We start from the raw sequence: 19,208 nt of genomic DNA on the forward strand, positions 1-19,208 counted from the left end.
CCTTCAACACGTCCATGTAAACCTTGGACAATAAGATGAAGACAGACAGTCAGTGAGGCTGCTGTGGACCCCCCCACCCCTCATGGCGTCCTGTGACAGCCTCAGCTGGTGGTTAAACTCTGCAGTGTGATTGGCTGAGTGGAGGAGGGGGGAGTTCCCTGTCGGCTCAGCCCGCCCCCCCACCCCCCCTGCTCTGTGTCCGGGCTCTGGAGGCGAGGGGCCGCTGTCAGTGAGCGGTGCGACCCAGGGAGGAGCGCGGAGAACATGACGAGCAACATCAGGTACAAGAGCCGGATCCCGGTGAAAACAGGTGAGGAAGATGATGGTGAAGAAGATGCAGATGATGGTGTGTTTATCCGTGTTGCATTGACCGCTTCATGTTTCTGTGTCTCTGGGCGTCGCTGCGCATCCCCGCACCTGCGCCTCCTTCTCTTCTTCCTCCGATTCCTCCTCTTCCTCCTCATCCATCATAATGGCCAACAGAGGACAACGCGGAGGTAAGAAACGCTCGTGTGCTCATTTTCTGTGTTTTGGGGAAATATACGTGTTTCTTGTGAGGTTTTGTCTGAGATCAGCGTCGCACAGCGTCGCGTCTTCTGCAGCATCATCGGTGGTGTTGACGCTTCTGAGCTGATGTATTCGCGTGTGTTTTTATTCGATGTGCTCGTTTTGTGTGAGAGATGCATGGAGGCTGCTGAGAGCAGCCATGCCACCACAGACTGAGCCCTGGTCTCCACACTGACAGGAGGAGGAGGAGGAGGAAGAGGGGGAGGAGGAGGAAGAGGAGGTTAGATTTCATTTTTAGACGCATATGTGGAGCAGGCCGGCGTCACAGCATCAGCATCCCTCCACCCCTCCCTCCTTTCCTCACTATCCATCCCTTTCTCATCTCCATCCCTCCTCTCCTTCCTCTCCATCCTCTCCATCCCTCTTCTCCTCCATCCTCTCCTTTCTCTCCATCCCTCCTCTCCTCCCTCCCCATCCCTCCTCTCCTTCCTCTCCATCCCTCCTCTCCTGCCTCTCCCTCCATCCTCTCATCCTTCTCCTTCTCCTTCTCCTTCTCCATCCCTCCCTCCTCTCCTTCCTCTCCATCCCTCCTCTCCTCCCTCCTCTCCATCCCTCCTCTCCTCACTCTCATCCCTCATCTCCATCCCTCTTTTCCTCCCTCCATCCCTCCTCTCCTTACTCTCCCTCCTTACTCTCCATCCCTACTCTCCCTCCTCTCCTTCCTCTCCCTCTTCCTCCATTCTCTCCTTACTCTCCCTCCTTCCTCTCCTTTACTCCTCTCCTCCGCTCCCTGACACAAATATTAGCCATTATCTGTCCTCAAGTTGATCTAATTGTCAACGCTACATCAGCACGACTTCAGCATTATTTCAGTCGTTGCTGTTGGTTGAATCCTTCCTGGTGAAGGTTCAGCAGAAAAACGAAGCTGCCACATGAGCCTTCAGTGGAGGTGATGCTCACTGATGACCCCGGGCCTTCCTCCTCCTCCTCCTCCTCCTCCTCCTGCTCGGTTCATGGTGTCTGGTGACAGTAGATAAGTGGTTGCATGTGGGTTTGTTTAAATGATTCAGTGATTCCTATTATTTTGATCGGCTAATAATTCAACACATTTAAATACAACAATAGATTAAATGTCTATAACCATTGTAGCTCTAAATAATATATAATAGTTAATGTATGAAGTAAATACAAGTACCTTAAAGCAAATGTAATACTTATACCTGCGCTCAGTTATTTTCACCACTGGTATTACAACATGCTTTACAATAAACCTAAATTAAAAAGTTAAACAGCAATAAGAAGCATAAAAAAATCATTACTAGCCCACTTTATTTAATTTAATGTTGTAACTTATTTCATTTTTGTTTCATCCCTTTGTGAAGCATTTTGTTAAGAAAAGTATAGAACATTTATTATTATTATTATAATATACAATATATATATATATATATATATATATATTCATATTGGTCCAGTATTTACTCTCCGTTGTGCACGTTGTCCATCTCCTCCCACATATAAACTGGTCAGGTTGACTACAAATTAATTTTCTCACACAAATGTACTATTGGACCAAATCCAGGGGCTGAAATCATTGTGGTCACATGCATCATCACCACACACACACACACACACACACACACACACACACACACACACACACACACACACACACACAGGCACACAAGCTTATGAGTAGATTTGCTGGGAACCTGGATTAGCATGATTCTTGTAGAGTTGTGGTTTGCAGCATTTTGCGCGGAAACAGAAAAAAAGATCTAACATTACAATCAAAGCAAATGTTTCTCTCTTCATATTCATTTTCATCCACGTATAGTGGTTCACTCACGCTCAGATTACTACACAGTTTTCACACCTTGTGGGTTTTGTTGCGCTCTGTGAAACGTTCGTTACTCCCACATACTCCACTGCATCTGACCCTGTTGGACACTTTGAGAAAAATATTTCATATTCTGGACCATCCAGGCGGAGGAGGAGGAGGAGGAGGAGGAGGACTGACTCAATGATTTGATCATAGAGTTAAAGCTGATAATCATTCCTGAATCAATATTCTCACAACGTTCCCAGTCTCTTCTCTTCTCCTCTTCTTCTTTCCACGTTTCCCTCCTCCTCCTTCAAACTCCCATCACTTCATTCGCTGTGATTTTGCGTTGCCAGGCAACAGTCTTTTTTTAATCTGTTTTTATCACTTCTCTGATACGAAGGACTGGACGACACCATCTGCCCTACCCACAATCCTGTGTGGTGATTATTCTCGGTGTGTGGGAGGATATTCATGGAATATTTTTCATCACAGAGAAAAATCACAGTTTTATGGACAGTTAGCTTGGATATTATATCACCTCGATATAGGGATCAAACGATGTAGCACCTCTAAAATAACAGCTATAGCACTGTAAGAACATCCTGACCTTTATGACCACATGTAATGACGGCACGCTCCGGTATTTCCAGTGTTGCTGCCGTCATCTCAAAAAGTAAACATTAGTTAATAAATGAGTCTCACATGATGAACTGAAAACATTTTTCTGAGCACTTCTCCGCATCAGATTAAGATTAGAATAAAAACACTTAAATCTGTCCTTGATCCTTGTAACAACATATACAAATGAAAAGTCTCACCATAAAGTCCATTAGTGCTTAGTTTATGAGCCTTTGATCAAATCACGTGAATTTCAGTTTTCGTGAGCTTTTCTCCTTCACGTCAGATTAAGAGTTGAAGGAAAACTGTTCATTCTTGATCTTTGAAACAATCTCAGCACACGGTCCAAGCTGTTCAACTTCACATTTGTTTTTTAAAAATAAGAAATAAACAACTGCTGCCTGGTTGTAGTGTTTTTGTTAGAATGTTATAGTCATATAGGCGTGCAGACCTGATGGCTAATTAGAAAGTGAGACACTCTTTAGTAATCACAGAATCTGTTTATTTGTATTAATCCAAAAGGCACAATGCACATTAATTAACATGCGTCCAACAGATTTAGCCATGTAAATTTTCTCCTGCTTGTTTCTGGCAGTTGTTTCTATTAAAAACATACAAAGACACACAGAAGTACACACACTTATTATGGATACTTAATAAATCAATGATATAACTGTTTGACATATGAGAACGTAGACAAAGTCACATGAAAGGTCACAAAAGTACAAATAATTTAAAAAACAGTGTAAAGACAGGAGGTGAATAATATATAAACACAAAATAAATAGTAAAATGAGGAGTAATACAAAGACATAGTCTATAATCACTACTCCAGATGATGACATGTTTGAGTGTCTAATATCATTGTTTAATAAAAATTGTATCTTAATGACTCGGCAGCCAAAAAGTTGCCAGTACAAACTTTTATAAAAGTGTTTTTAAAAATTAAAGGTAATTGATATTTTCCACCTTATCACACCTTGTTGTCTTCATCGTCACTTCCCAGGATGTCTCGCTGCAGCAGTGAACAGATGTCAGACGTATAAAGCACATGTGTAACTTCACTTCAGATACACTCACTCCTCCTGTCACACCTCCTCTCACTCCTCCTCTCACTCTTTAAACACACTCTCGCTGCCACAGATGGGACCGTCACCGGCTCCTGGTGAGGACCAGCTGCAGAGCAGGAACAAGCGCGTCTCGGGGGGGATGGGTGGGGTAAGGAAACTGGGGATTTGAGCCCCCTGTGGCTTTGTCTCCTAAACAGAAAGCAGAAAGAGTGAGTGGCCGACCCAAGAAGTTTTGATCTTCTTAACTTTTTGGGTGGAAATACTGATCCTCATTATGGTGTGAAGTTCGGTTCAAGCTGCAGCCAAAAGCAGGTCCCAGTCACCAGAGGGGTGGTGATCCTCGCAGGCGTATTGCCCAAAAATGTGGAACTATTGTTTCAAATGATCTTATTCTACACTTTGAGAAACTGACACAGTTTGAACACAGTGCGTGACTTGTTCAAATTCAGAGTGAAATTTTAAAAATCACTCTTTTCTGTTGCTGAAGTTTGGAAAAGCAAAAGAAAAGCAACCAATGAGTCTCCAGTGGTAAACAATATTAGTAGTAGAGCCCATTAGAAATAGACAAATAACAATACAGATAAAAATCCATAGATTGTGGCTTCATGGTTCTCATCCATGAGTTTGTCACATCTGTGCCTTTAAACATGTTATTATCCATATGAAAGAGCAAAATGAAGTAAAGAATCACAAAAGACAAAAACTGAGCAAACTAGATGTTCTGATAAAGACTGTGTGATATGGTCCAAATAGGAACAGGATTAGATTTAGAAACTGTATTAAACCCAGGGAGACCCATCTGAGAATAGAGCAGGAAAATGTGACAGACACAAAACTGGTAGAATACAAATATCTCCGGATGAAAAAGAGCTGTCGTACACATAGAAGATGCCGATAAAGACGTCAACGTGGAGCGACAACTGGATTCAGGAGGTTTTAACGATTAGTGCCAGCGCCATGTGGATGTGCTGCAAACAAAAACAATGTGCTTTCTGCAGTGGAATTAATACGTCACGTGCTGCTCCGCCCAGGCTCCGCCCCTCGCTTGGTCCTGTTGCTGTGAACATGTCTGAGCCGGAAAATCTCCTGCTGCATTCTACTAATGAGAAAAAAAAATTCCGATCCAATTTTCGCGACATTTTCCAGAGTTCGTGTCTGAAAACGGATCCGGTGTCGTCAAATCCCAAGAAGAGGCCAAAACTAACACAGAGTTGGTTCATCTCCTAAAACCATGACGTAATCACTCGACCCAAAGCCCGTTCAAACCTCCTGAAAATGTTAACCTTTCGAAACAGGTCGTAAATATATTGTTTCATTAAAGAAATCTAGATAATTTCCTCTAACAGCTGGCGACTGTACTTTTAAACAAACAGGAGTAAATGGTGCATTTGGCTGAAAACTAACTAACAGTGAAATCGGCTAAAAATAAACTTCAGTGCTCCTGTTTATTGTAACGAAACAACCAGAGCAGCACTGTCGCTGTTTGATGTGTTTTTAGATTAGAGATCTGTGACACAGACCAATAACGAATGGATCAGTTTGTTTGTGATGAGAAAAATCTGTTCCTCTAACTTCCGTCCTCTCGACACACTTTCTTCTGCCTTTTGTCCGACAGACATTTAACTGACTCGTTTGTCTCATTCAACATTGAAAAGCCTTGTTGTTCCCACCAGTGTCCGTCGTCTCTGAGTGGGCGGATGCTAAAACTGGCCTCTGATCGCCAAGTGTCCTTCACTGAAGCTATTTTATTGTTGCCTGAGCAATTACATGCTGTCAGATTAGCATGTTTAAGAGCCAAGTGCACGCAGGCCTCTGCATCTCCAAGGAGAGAAAACACAGGGGGGAGGAGGGAGGAGGGAGGCCAGAGACTTTGGGTCCATTTATGTTGTTTTGACACCCCCCTCTCCGTCAGTCCCTCCGACCCTCACCCCTCCCATCACCCCTCTACTCTCCTGCCTCACTCACTGTTTGCAATGTGGAGGAAGCGGTCAGGGTTAATGGTGTGAAAGTGCCAGCTGGAAGGCAGGGAGATGCAGAGAAGTCGTCGGTAAAGGTCACCGCTCTTCACCGCTCTTCACTGCTCTTCACTGCTGCATCACAGGACGTCTGGCTGCTGCTGCAGAGACTCCACATGATTCTAAACCCACCATTTTATACCACTTGATGATTGATTTTCAAGATCATGTCTCCGTTCTGAGGAAGGGTGGAAAGCAACTGAATACAGATGTTCTTATTTCTCTTGAAGTGGAGAGGATTTGTCATGTACATATTTTAATATTACAGTATTTTAACTTTTCCAACTACCACTAATTCCTCTTTCAGTTTCACTTTTACTCACACCTGTGCTGTGGCTCTTGGGGGAACTAAGGGTCAGTAGGTCTGTGATCGTCAGCCGAGAACAAAATATTCCAGCAACTTTTAGACATTTATATTCACTTCAGGATAAATTGTAATAACTTCAAATCTCTTATTAACCTTTTGTCTCTCTCCATCATCAGGGTAAATTTTGGAGGATTATGACCAAATATCTGCAAAACTAATGATACTCTGACCAGCTTTAGCTTTAGCTACACTTTGTGTTTAGTTATTTAGCAAATGCTACAATTTTGACACACTAATCTATGATGGTGGAAATGGTCTGTACAGCTAAAGTAAATGTAATGTGTTTGGCGACATGTTTTTTTGTTTTGTACCAAGCACATAACGGTCACAGCAGAGTGTAAGTTTCACACCCACAGTCACTTGGTCTGTGGTTTCCACGATGGAAGCAGCAGGTTTGAAAATATTGTCGTCGTTTTACTGCAAATAGATTATGATATTTTCTGTCACAGTTTAGTTGTACAGGAACTTAATTAGAAGGAGACAGGTTTAGAACATAAAGCCTTCAACATGAAGATGTCAGCTGTAGAATCATGTTGATATGAGCATTTAGCTCAAAGTCATAATGAATATAATTCACTTACAGTTAATTTAGTTAGATTTTTGAAACATTTTCATTCAGGAGGCCCCGATTACAGAGACAATAAGATACCTCATTCTTTCACATTTTCTAATTTGTAAGGAAATAAAACCCTGGACAGATCACCAGTGCATTGCTGTACCGACATAAAGAGACCAACAACCTTTCACGCTCACATTTTGCGAGAAATTTAGTCTCCAATTATCATAAGCCCAGTCTGCATGTCTGTGGACCTGGAGGAAACCCCCACAGACACGGGGAGAACATGCAAACTCCACACAGAAAGGATTTAAACCCACAACCTTTCTTGCTGTGAGGCGGCAGAACTAACCGTTGCACCACTGTGCTGCCTCAGCCTACGTTATCTTGTACAAACATGTTCAGCAGTGGACCAGTCAGTTGATCCGACAGAAACCTGAACCCGGCGTGTTTGTCTGAGACTGTTTAGTGTGAACAAGCTGGACTGTCAGATGTGTGATTCTTCTCATGCTGAGTTTAGATTTTTAAATTCTCTTTCCGCCCGTCCTCTGTGTTTGGGTTGTGGTGTCTTGAAACTGTTTGGCAGTGAGGAGTGATGTGTCCGCTGCTGGACCAGAGTCATTTGGATATTGTCCTGTATTGTGTGTGTGTGTCTGTGTCTGTGTGTGTGTTTGTGTGTGTGTTTAGCCTGGCGGTGAAGTCGACCGCTGTGGCCTTTTGAGAGTTGCTTCCTTTAAGGCCGCAGCTTTGTAAGAAGTGAGAGGAAGAAGCTGAGCGCTGCCCGCTGCCCGAGTGGCTGATCTCTGGATCTGTGCCTCTGCAGAACTGACAAACAAACACGGAGAGAAGCGCAGACTCATAGTCACATAGTGAAGAACGGAGTTTGAAGATGCTTTTAAAGTCGCCCACACATACAGCAGCTTGTGTTTCCAGTCATTAGTCCTGACTCATGGTTCCTCCTCGATGTCTCTTTGCACCTGCTGTTCTACATCCGACACTCTCTCTCTGTTTGATCAGCTGGAAACGAGCAGAGAGGTGAAGCCGACCTGCAACTTTGAAGCTCTTTATACAGATGTTTGGGCAGTGAAAGCCTCAGAGTGCATTGATATTTCATGAGTTTGACCATAATTGTGTTCACAAATCAAGAGGGAAGGACATACTATAGTATTTAATTATTCCAAATCTCTTCTGGTACCTTAACATTTCCCCCATTCATCCTTTTCCTTCGTTTTGGCATCACTTTCATTCATCTCCGTGTGGGTTTGAACAAAATAACTTAAAAGCTCCCTGATGGATTCCCACTAAACTTGTTATAGGAACATTACTTGGGAGGGCGTCTCCAGGCAATTCATTTTTGGAGCTGATTGGTCAAAGGTCAAGGTCAAGGTCAACAATATGGTCTGAAAAGCACATTTTCCAAGATATCTCTGCAAATGATTGGACCAGAGAGACGATCTAGAGCTTTTATGGATCAGAAAGCGATTCCCCATCATAATATATCACATGACATCATGAAGAAGTCACAAAGAAGTCACAAAATGACATCATACACAGTTTAAAAAAGACATTTTCTGAGGGATCTCTGCCTCCTATAGGATTATATAGACACGACCTGAATCTTATATAGACCGTAAAATGATTCATGATGATATGGAAGGAATTACGTCATCACAAAGCGAGAAAATTACATCACACACTGTAGTAATGCATCAACTTCTGCGACCAATAAGATTGTATGAATGGATGAATCATGATGACGTCATCGTAAAATGGCCTCATTACAATATGATAGCTTGCATCCCTTCTTTAGGTTACATATACGTCCCCTAACCCTCTGATGCTGTTCATTGAACATAATGATCTCATTAGACTTGCAGATTATATTTAGTGCATCTGTGTGTGTGTGTGTGTGTGTTTGTGTGTGTGTGTGTGTGTGTGTGTGTGAATAGACAGCTGGTCACAGAGAGGTGCTGGAGGTGGGGGTTTAGTCGGGGGTCTATTGTAATACCATTTCATGGCATCTGTTCCCTTTTGCAATTCAGATTGACCCTCCTCCCCTCCCCTCCACATACACCAACTCACTCTTTCATCACCTCAGCTCTTCTTCTATCATCAGCCTCACTGTCATGGCTGAGAAGAGCTCAAGTGTTTCTTCCCCAAATCATGAACTTTTTTAAAATCCGAGTTGAGTCCTCTGTCTCCCTCCTGTGGAGTGACGTGGGGACGTTTGCATCCTGTACGTGGCATCACCGCGGGGTGTTGCCTAGCTGAGGAGCAGGAAAGAGGGAAAAAAAAAACAGCTTCAGCTTCTTCTATTTCAAAGAGCATTTAAGCTCTGCTGCCCACATCATGTATGAGGCGGACACACCCACGTACACACACACACACACACACTCACACACACAAACCACCATCACATCTGGAAGTTATCAAGTTCAACCTCTGCCATGACATGTACCTCATTCACCTCTACACACACACACACACACACACACACACACACACACACACACACACACACACACACACACACACACACACTGAGAGTAACCAGAGTAGACAACATGGTGGCTGATTTCCTTTGCATCCTTTTCATCAAAGTCTCGAGCTGGGCTTTCTAAACTTTAAGTGAAATGACATCATAGATATCCGCTATAAGAATTTTAATGACCCAACAAAACTGATTCACGTGCTGTAAGTTATAGTAAATGTGTTAAAAATGTTGAACTATTACTTTTGATAAAGGTTATTCCTGACGTGATCAAAATAAAACAACAGTTAACTGTGTTGTTGAATGGGTTTATATAGAGAAATATTAGTTTCAAAATAAAGCATAAATAAAAACCAGCATGCTGATTAAAGCTTTATATATGTTTTAAATTTGTTCAAAAGTAGAATAAGCGTATCTTGGTCATCTGGAGGAAAAATATTGGAAAAGAAATGAACTGGAAATGAAAAGAAAAACAACCGTGGCTCATTTTTGAGGTTCTCAAAACGAATAATACACATAATACATTATAAATCAAGACACGAATCATTTAAGTAAAACCGAAAGTTAGGAGACACAAACACTTTTCAATACAACACATGTGACACGAGAATATGAAGCTCAGGTGAGGGCGCGTGGACAAACACTCACAGCCGTCACCAAACATATTGACATGTTAGTTCACTTGATAACCTGATTATCTCACTGCTCAGGCCTGTTCCTGCAGCCTTTTGTGTCTTTATCTGCTGCGACTTTGTCACAGTCAAGTTCAAACCAGCTCTTCTATTGTTTCATATCTTTTAAAAGTGAATTCCACACTTTCTGTCCGTCCGTCTGCTCCTCCTCGTTACCGTGGTCACTTCACTCAGCGCAGACTTTTATTTTTCAACTGTCGCAGCTGGGGGAGGGAGCACAGGCCGAATGAATGAGTTTCTTTTAGACTTTCGTTGCTTCCATCCCTGCCCCGTTTCCTCCCTCAAATTGCCACCTCTCTCTCGTACTCCCTCTCTCCGCGTTTCCCTCCCTCTCAGACAGAATTCCTCTGTACCTGTCTGGACAGGGAGAGTCGGAGCGCCACAGGGCAAAGGAAAGAAAGGGATCGGAGAAAGGAGGAGGGAAGGCAGGGGAAAGGAAAAGAAAAGGGAATCCAGAGAGAGAGAGAGAGAGAGTAAGAGGAACAACGGGGTCCGATTTAAAGAGCACAAACAGGAAAGAGGTGCATCAGAGACATTTGAGGAACAGAGAGAAAGTGACAGACGAGTTTATAAGCTTGTATAGTCTTTGCTGCATCCTGTTTCCTGCTGGGTTTATTTTTTTGACTTTCTGAGACCCGTGGCTATTTTGGTCCGTCAGTGTCGGAGCGGTTTGGGATGGATGCCATCATGCTGCAGGAAAAACTGGTGGAACGGCTGCTGTGCCCACGAGTGAGAACAGCCAGACAGAAGGTAAAGGTTTGGATTCGTCGGAGGAGATAAATGCAGGATAAACAAAAAAAGAAGATCTTTCAGAATACACTGAAATATAAAGTCTCAGAGTTCAGGATTAGTTTCGGAAATGCAGAAACAAGAAGTCCTCACACCTGTAAACTCACTGTCAGCATCTTTCTACTGACATTCTGGCTTTTCTCTGGACGTCTCTGAGTTCAGTTTACTCTTGGGAAATTTCTGCAGGGTGACAGATTCACTGCTGGGATAATTGAATGCTCTATTTTTATGATTACACACTGATTTATATGCAGCATTCCTCATTCTCACTCAGTTGGCTGTTTGAGCAAGTGTGTATGATTGCACCATCTGAGTGTGTGTGTCTGTGTGTGTGTGTGTGTGTGCGTGTGTGGGGGTTTTTATGAAAGCGATCCTCACACGAGGGGGCTGTCGGAAATGCCTGTGACAAGTTATGACAGCGTATATGGATTCTGACTGCGTGTTGGACCCGTGTGTTTGCAAAGTTTAAAAAAGAGCTTTTCAGTTCTGTTGAATGCAGCTTCTGTGTTGTGTGTGTATGTGTGTGTTTGTGTGTTTGTGTGTGTGCACTCGGTGGGGGCCTCCAGTGTGTATTTCTATCTCCACTTGTCAGCACTGCGGGGTAAAGATGACGTTCTGCCAGATGCGGCAGTGAGACCCTGCAGGACTGAGAGCTACTGTCCGACACAGTGAGAGCCTGGCATCCTGTGGTTCCCTTTGTGAGAGACTTAGTGGAAAATCTGAGACGCTGGTTATTCTCAGCTGGGAAGAGGAGGAATGCTGCTGTTCACGTGTTTTTCCACGCAGTTGTAGATTTTCTGTATTTTAAAGGCATCCTGTCTGTTGTGGTCATTTTTAAAGCATCAGCCGGAGCCAGATTCATGTTGTCTCCACATTAAAACGGTTATTTGGCGTCTGCGTCTATTTTTAAACTGCTGACTTTTGATGTTTTATTGTAGAGCTGAAACAATGAGTCGATTCTCCACTTAGTCAAATTACCTAATAACTTCTTATAACTCTTTTAACAAGAAGACCAAATAATCCCATGTTGTTGTTTCTCAAACGTGAGCATGTTGTGCAGTGGTGGAAGAAGTAGAGTAGAAATACTCTGATACAAGAAGTCCTGCTTTCAAACAATTGCAAAACGTTTATTATTGGTTTTGAACTGGTCGTGAAAGAAAAAGAGAAATTTAGAGACAGTAATTTAAGGTTGCAGTTGATTATTTTTCCTATTGATGGAATAATATTTTTTTCCTAAAGCCTAAAGTGAAGTCCTCCTATGAAGCTGTAACCAGAGAATGATTTGCCTTTTTCTGCTTGAGAAAATATTGGGAAAAAATCTAAGAATTTATCAAAATAGCTGCCAGTTACTTTCCTGTGTGATCCACTCGTTGTTTCAGCTCAACAGCAGCTGTCAAGTGAACTGATTGAAACATCACTGATTCTTTCACAAAGTATTTTTTTACTAAAACTAAAAACCTTCTCCTTCCTCTTCTGTGTCTTTTGTTTCCGTCTCAGGAGAAACAGTATGTGGGTTTTGCAACTTTGCCCAATCAAGTCCACAGGAAGTCGGTGAAGAAAGGCTTCGACTTCACACTGATGGTGGCAGGTCAGTCTGGAGCTGAACGAGCGAACGTGACAGAAAACGAGTGTTTCTCCTGTAAACATTGGTGGACAAGATTTTAGAAAAACAATATAATTCAGCTGCACCGCGAGCTGCAGCCTCTGAAAAGACCAATGAGGTTAAATCAACACATCTTTAACCAGAATGAGTCTCAGTACAGCACATACTTCACATACCTCCACCAAGGCCCAACAGTCCCCTTAAATTAAATCAAGCTGCACTAACTTAGACACACTCGTAGATATCGGTCCCCTGAATATAACAGATTTTGTTTAATCAAGATTGTTGAATTATTCTCTGTGAGATCAGTCAAATGTTTTTGGGAAATTCTTTTGTTGTTGTGTTCCTGTAATCTTGCTTCCAAACAAACATTCAAAACAAACAAACAGGGGTGAAAACATAGCGTCCTTGGTGGAATAATAAAACAGCTTCAATACAAACTGATGGATTTATACAGGAACATAAGGTTAATTTTCTATCACTACAAATAGTTAATTTGTATCTGATATACACACATTATATTTGTGTGTCTGTGTGTTGCAGGAGAGTCTGGAATGGGTAAATCCACCCTGGTCAACAGCCTGTTCCTCACAGACCTCTACAAAGACAGGAAGTTACTGAACGCTGAGGGTGAGTCTTCCTGCTCTTTATCGTCTCACTCTGATGTCTGTTATTTTGGTTTTTCACATCAACGTCTGACCTACATCTGCAGCGACAAAATCTATTTTTGTACATTTGTACTTGATTAACTGGCGATGTGTACCGCTGGTGATATTTAAGATTTTTGTTGTATATGAGAAAAAACTGATAAATCTCTATACAAGATTGTCCTCTATATACTGTTAAAAACACATGTGGGTGACGTATCAATTATAAACATCTAAAGATCTAGAGCTAATTTCAGACCAGTTATTTATTAAATCAGAGCACAGAATGAAAACTTAGCTTGTAAAGATTTCATATAATGTGATGCAAGGAAAAATCTGCCAATCCTTCATGAATGTAGATGTGATGTAAGTCTGTTTTAATTATATCCTTGTATTTATACAATAGATGTATGTGTGTTTCATGTGTTTCATGTTTGTGATGATATTCATGGAGTTTAGAGTTTACTCATTTTTGTCAAATATTTCTGATATCCTCATATTTCTTATAGTATTTACTCCTAAATTTGAAATATAATCCCACACTTCCCAGTTTTCATGAGAATAACAGGTCAGATGTGTAAACTTTATTGGACATTAGCTGAACATAATAACTAGTGTGTTGTGTTGTGTGTGTTGTTGTGCAACCTGGGTTAACATGTAATAACAGGTTTGAACCTATGAACAGTTGGTGCAGCGTCCTCTAGAGCTGCAAATGTGTATTAATCCATCATTAAAAATTGTCCCCATCACATGCACTAATTAGTGCTGTTAAAGTCATTTTTAAACAGCTTTTTAATAAGTTGCATAATGATAATCAATCATGCCACCATTGCTTAATGAATAGAAAAACCATCAAAATCCTCCATCCATTATCTTCCTTCATCTGTTGTATCCCCTCATTCCCTCCCTGTCACTCACTCACTAACTCTGTGACTCCTTCTCCGTGCCAATGCTTTTCAGAGCGAATCAACCAAACAGTGGAGATCATCAAGCACACGGTCGACATCGAGGAGAAAGGAGTCAAGCTCAAGCTGACCATCGTAGACACGCCGGGGTTCGGAGACGCCGTCAACAACAACGAGTGGTGAGCCTGAGGATCTGCTGTGTCCGACTCAGCCTGAACTCACAGTGTCTTGAGGAGCTGCTAATGTCGTCTGTTTCTGTGTGTGTGTGTGTGTGTGTGTGTGTGTGTGTGTGTGTGTCATAGCTGGAAGCCGATCACAGACTACATAGATCAGCAGTTTGAGCAATACTTCAGGGATGAGAGTGGACTGAACAGAAAGAACATCCAGGACAACAGGGTCCACTGCTGCCTCTACTTCATCCCTCCATTTGGGCACGGGTAAAACACACACACACACACACACACACACACACACACACAAAACACCACACACACACTGAGGCACCTTTTCTGACTCATGAAGTCAACGATTAAAACAGTATTGAACTTCTCTCCACAGGCTGCGTCCGGTCGATGTTGAGTTCATGAAGGCGCTGCATGAAAAAGTCAACATAATTCCACTCATTGCAAAAGCTGACTGCCTCACGCCCAACGAGATAAAGAAGCTCAAAGACAGAGTGAGTCACGGATCTGTAGATCTGCAGCTCGGCAGAGAATTCAAGATGTTTGCAGTGTGTTTTATTATTCACTGTATAACACTGTGTGTGTGTGTGTGTGTGTGTGTGTGTAGATACGAGAGGAAATAGACAAGTTCGGGATCAAAGTGTACCAGTTCCCTGAATGTGACTCCGACGAGGATGAAGAGTTTAAACAACTTGACAAAGAGCTGAAGGTGAGTCGGACACTTCTATTAGGAAATTCACTGATTCACTGTGAATGGAAATATCTGTACGTTTTGCGACAGATTGTGAATCTAAGTAAATAAAAGTAGGAGAACAAACAATAATTTGCATTGATAATTCATTTGACATATTTCACAGTCTTTTTATTCTGTTTTAATCCCTGTTTTATATTTTATCTAACATATTAAATGATTATACATTCAGCTTGATTAAAGGATTAAAGAAAACAATGAGATGCAATGGAAAGCTTAAAAAAAAGTAGTAGTATGTGAACCTAGATGATTTCTTATTTTCTTATTCCTACCACATGCAGATAGTTTCAGTTTCAGGTAGAGAGATTGTAAGATAAGATCTAAATTTCACACCGAGTTTAGTTTTTGTTTCCTCACGTTGTGAAAACCTGAACAGGAACGTGTTTGTGCTGAAACAATGTCCTCGTTTCACAGGATAATCCACCGGCTTCGCTGTGAGCCACTTTCACAGGGAATTAACTTTTGAATGCAGCTGTAGTATGAAAGCTGTTCAGTGAGGTCTGTGGATTATCCAGACTAAACGCTTCAGTCTGTTTCACCTGTTTCTGAACTTTTGCAGAAGTTCAGGAGTTTACATGTGTTCTGAATGGCCTCATACCGCTGATTGCCCTATTGTGTTGTGATGAACAGAATGAAAAGTCTGAAATGAAGGGGTAGTTTTGTGAAGCTATGAATTTAAATCTTGACAAATGCTGCTTATTTTGATTCTGCTGTCGGAAAGAGGGTGTCGGAAACTGACCGGCACATTTTCTTGAAACACACTGAAGAGACTTTCACTGGGAAACTATAGAAAGATGAGTTGAGTGAGGTTTTAAATCTCAAAACCTGGATTAATAAAACTAGATTTGTCTACATGGCGAGAGACAAAGTCAATAAGGTTAAGTGTCTTTTTGTAATTTGGGTGAACTGACCCTTTAATATTTGCTCTCTTAAATTGAAGCGTAGCTGCAGCTCAGAGGTGATGAACGCAGGCCAAGGCTTGTGATATGAATCCTCTGATCAGCCGGGAAGATCAGATCAGATCAGATCTTTTACGTGTCTCAACAGTTACAGTCAGGTTCGTCTCGAGCTGCTCAGCGTTTCTCTTGTGAATGTGTGTAACTGTGAATGTGTATCAGGGCTCAGTTTGCTCAGTCAGCTTCCTCTGGGTAGACAACAGTTAACGCTGCCCTCGTGTGTGTGTGTTGCAGGAGTGCACCCCCTTCGCTGTGATCGGCAGCAACACGGTGGTGGAGGCTCGGGGGCAGAGGGTCAGAGGACGACTGTACCCCTGGGGCATCGTAGAAGGTACGATGATCTTCGTGTTTCCTCTCCCGTCAGCCTGAGCATGAGTCCGACACAGTTTGTGTGTGTGAAACTGAATCTTTGTCTTTTGTGTCTTTCAGTGGAGAACCAGTCGCACTGTGACTTTGTGAAACTGAGGAACATGCTGATTCGCTCGCACATGCACGACCTGAAAGACGTGACCTGTGACGTCCACTATGAAAACTACAGAGCACAGTGCATACAGGAGATGACCAGGTACGTGTGTGAGGGAACACTGATGGAGTTTTGTAAACATAAACTGCTGATGTTGCTGATGTCGTCGCTACAGATGTCAGATCAGATTTGTCTCGTTGACACCACCTCCGTTTCCTCCTCTTCTCTCAGTAAACTGGCTCAGGACAACCGAATGGAGAGTCCCATCCCCATCCTGCCTCTGTCCACTCCAGATGTGGAAACTGAGAAACTCATCAAAATGAAAGACGAGGAGGTACGAAGCATCATTTGCTGCTTCAACAGACGATGAATGACCATTGTTTTTATATCTGATACCACTGACAAACCCTGAATGTATCAAGGTTTAAATCTTTGCCTCAATCTCTGCACTTTTATACATCTTCTCTTTAATCTTTACAAACCTTGATAAGTTTTACCTTCAAGCTCCAAGTCCTCTGTCAGTCTTTCCCGGAGAATTGTTGAATCAAACAAAAAACAAATCCTTAGATGCATAGAGAGGAAAAACACGAGGTGCTCAGAAATGCAAAAGCAGCAAGCAGAAACGATTCAAAACAATAACTCAACACTTTTATTGTAGAAAAACAAGCTGTGTAACCTAAAACCTTTGCAAAAATTGGTCATCATGAACTTAGCAAGCATGATTTGACACTTTATCATTCCTGGTTTGGAGAAAAATGTCCCCATGGCATCATCATGTGGAAACTTTGCCACTAGATATTTCGTTAGTGTTATTTAGGGATTCAAGAATATAGAGCAACAAACCAGCAGGGAGGAGTAGGATATTCAGATCCATGCCAACATTTTATGGGATCTTTTTGGCCCATGTCCCATCCCACAACGTTTTGCGTTTTCTTCTTAAGTAATCACATAAAGCATGAAACATCTTCTCATGAGCAAAGAGCTGCCTCATCAGCCACGTGCATAAACCAACATAACAGGAAATCCCACATTTTCCTAAATGTTTAATCTGTTTATGTGTGAAACCAGTGAGAATTTTAAATGCATGAGTTGAACCGTCCAAACCTTCCTCTCCGCCTGCAGCTGAAGAGGATGCAGGAGATGCTGAACAAGATGCAGCAGCAGATGCACGACAAAGACCAGTGACATCTCCCAGAGCAGAGCTGTGCTGTAGCGCCACCTGCTGTTTCCCCCTGAACGACAGTGAGAGACACCTCCAGACAAGGGAGCGATGGACGTCAAGTGTCAGTGGCAACTCTGGTTGTACATTTATCTTCAGTTTGGTGCTTTGTATAGTTTGTTTGCCCGGAGACTTGTTTCATCAGAGTTGTATTTTTTATTTTTTTTTGTCTTCTCTGAAAGTATTTGTTTGAGACCTCCCTCCGCCCTCCACCTTCTGTGGTTAAACAGTCTTAACATATATAATATTAATGTGTAATTTAAATTACTAGTCAGTGTATCTAATTTATAAATGCAATGCTAGACCTTTTTCAATATTCTGTCAGGGTATGAACATGTGTGACATAAGATGTTTTGTAAAGAAATTTAGGTTGTTGGTCTTGAACCTGGATATTGTTTTTTATTATGTGTTTGTGTGTGTGTGTGTGTGTGTGTGTGTGTGTGTGTGTGTTTGCGTGAGCGAGTGTGTGTATTTCATGAAATTTCCTTAGACAACACCAGGTATCCATCCATAAATCTCCCATTTGTTTGACAGCTGAGGTACAACAGTGACTTTACTTTTTATTAAGATGTTTATTTCCTCTCTGATCCTCATTAATATCTTCATGTAACCTTTTTTTTTTTCTAACATATGGCAAGTCAAAAAAATCCTCCTCCAGCATTTTTTTTACGTGTGCTGGTGGAGCTGAAAATGCACTTATTGCCAGTGGCTAACTGTGAATGGAGAGCCTTTGACGTAATGAGAGGGTTGGTACATGTGCGAGCATGCTGCCGTTACTCGTATCCGCTGAATGCTGTGGACCTATTTTTACTGCTTTATAGCCAATGCCCCTGTGCTTGTATTAAAATGCATCATGACCCACAGTTTGCTACTGTGCTACGATGAGGTGTTGAAAATAACGACGAGCAAATGCTGTGTTTACGCTTCTGTTTTAATAATTCTGCCCTCGTCAGTGAAGGTGTGTATCCTATGATTGCTTGAGTGTGTGTGTGTGTGTGTGTGTGTGTGTGTGTGTGTGTGTGTGTGTGTGTGTGTGTGTGTGTGTGTGTGCGACCGTGTGTGTGTGTTGACTCTGCTGATGCTGAGACACAGAACATATTTTGCCTGAAGGCTCTGAGCTCAGCCTGTGCCCCTCTTATATAAAGGTGTGACAAATAAACCCTTGTTTCTCGTCAGTCCGGCTCCGCTGCCTCTGTCAGTCCGAAGTCCCAGAGAAGAACGCAGCTCAGCATCCTCTGTCACTTCCGGAGTCCGAGCAGCTTGGGGCTGGAGCCGCTGCATGGACATTATCTGCTGATTCATGTTTATCTCCTGCAGACATTCTTCCTCTGCACGGCACACAACATCTTCTCCCTGTCAGTCAGAGGAGACACACGTAACGTTAGTATATGAGCAGTGGTGGGAAGTAACAAAGTACAATTTCAGAGTACTTGTACTTCTCTTGCGTGCTTGTAGATTTTTGCTGATACAGATAATTAATACAAACAAATAAATTATAATGTATTATTACAGTTTAGGCAGTTTTAAATGATCTCCATTTTCACATGAAGGC

At 42.2% G+C, this 19,208-nt stretch overlaps 1 protein-coding gene across 2 annotated transcripts; it reads left to right on the forward strand.

Annotated features, from left to right (window-relative positions):
* The first annotated feature begins 194 nt into the window (after positions 1–194).
* On the forward strand, positions 195–18,831 carry sept5a (septin 5a). Of its 2 annotated transcripts, XM_047341366.1 has the most exons (12): positions 195–310; positions 484–497; positions 12,428–12,518; positions 13,077–13,163; positions 14,141–14,264; positions 14,388–14,522; positions 14,644–14,761; positions 14,875–14,976; positions 16,209–16,305; positions 16,404–16,539; positions 16,669–16,771; positions 17,560–18,831. In XM_047341366.1, the coding sequence occupies exons 1-12, from the start codon at positions 265–267 to the stop codon at positions 17,620–17,622; spliced, it is 1,116 nt and encodes a 371-aa protein (XP_047197322.1). In that variant the 5' UTR covers positions 195–264; the 3' UTR covers positions 17,623–18,831. The 2 variants fall into 2 exon arrangements, with proteins under 2 accessions (XP_047197322.1, XP_047197321.1); XM_047341365.1 differs by lacking the exons at positions 195–310; positions 484–497 and adding an exon at positions 10,416–10,891.
* Positions 18,832–19,208: the final 377 nt, after the last annotated feature.

The sequence above is a fragment of the Hippoglossus stenolepis genome, chromosome 9 (genome assembly GCF_022539355.2).
Source record: "Hippoglossus stenolepis isolate QCI-W04-F060 chromosome 9, HSTE1.2, whole genome shotgun sequence".
Classification (NCBI taxonomy): Eukaryota; Metazoa; Chordata; class Actinopteri; order Pleuronectiformes; family Pleuronectidae; genus Hippoglossus; species Hippoglossus stenolepis.

What these genes read in the sequence shown, in the direction of transcription:
- sept5a (XM_047341365.1), top strand. Translation starts at nt 10,817, where the DNA reads ATGGATGCCATCATGCTGCAGGAAAAACTGGTGGAACGGCTGCTGTGC. An exon ending in ATCCCTCCATTTGGGCACGG is followed by an intron (nt 14,523 to 14,643) that starts GTAAAACACACA and finishes TTCTCTCCACAG; the next exon opens with GCTGCGTCCGGTCGATGTTG. An exon ending in TAAAGAAGCTCAAAGACAGA is followed by an intron (nt 14,762 to 14,874) that starts GTGAGTCACGGA and finishes GTGTGTGTGTAG; the next exon opens with ATACGAGAGGAAATAGACAA.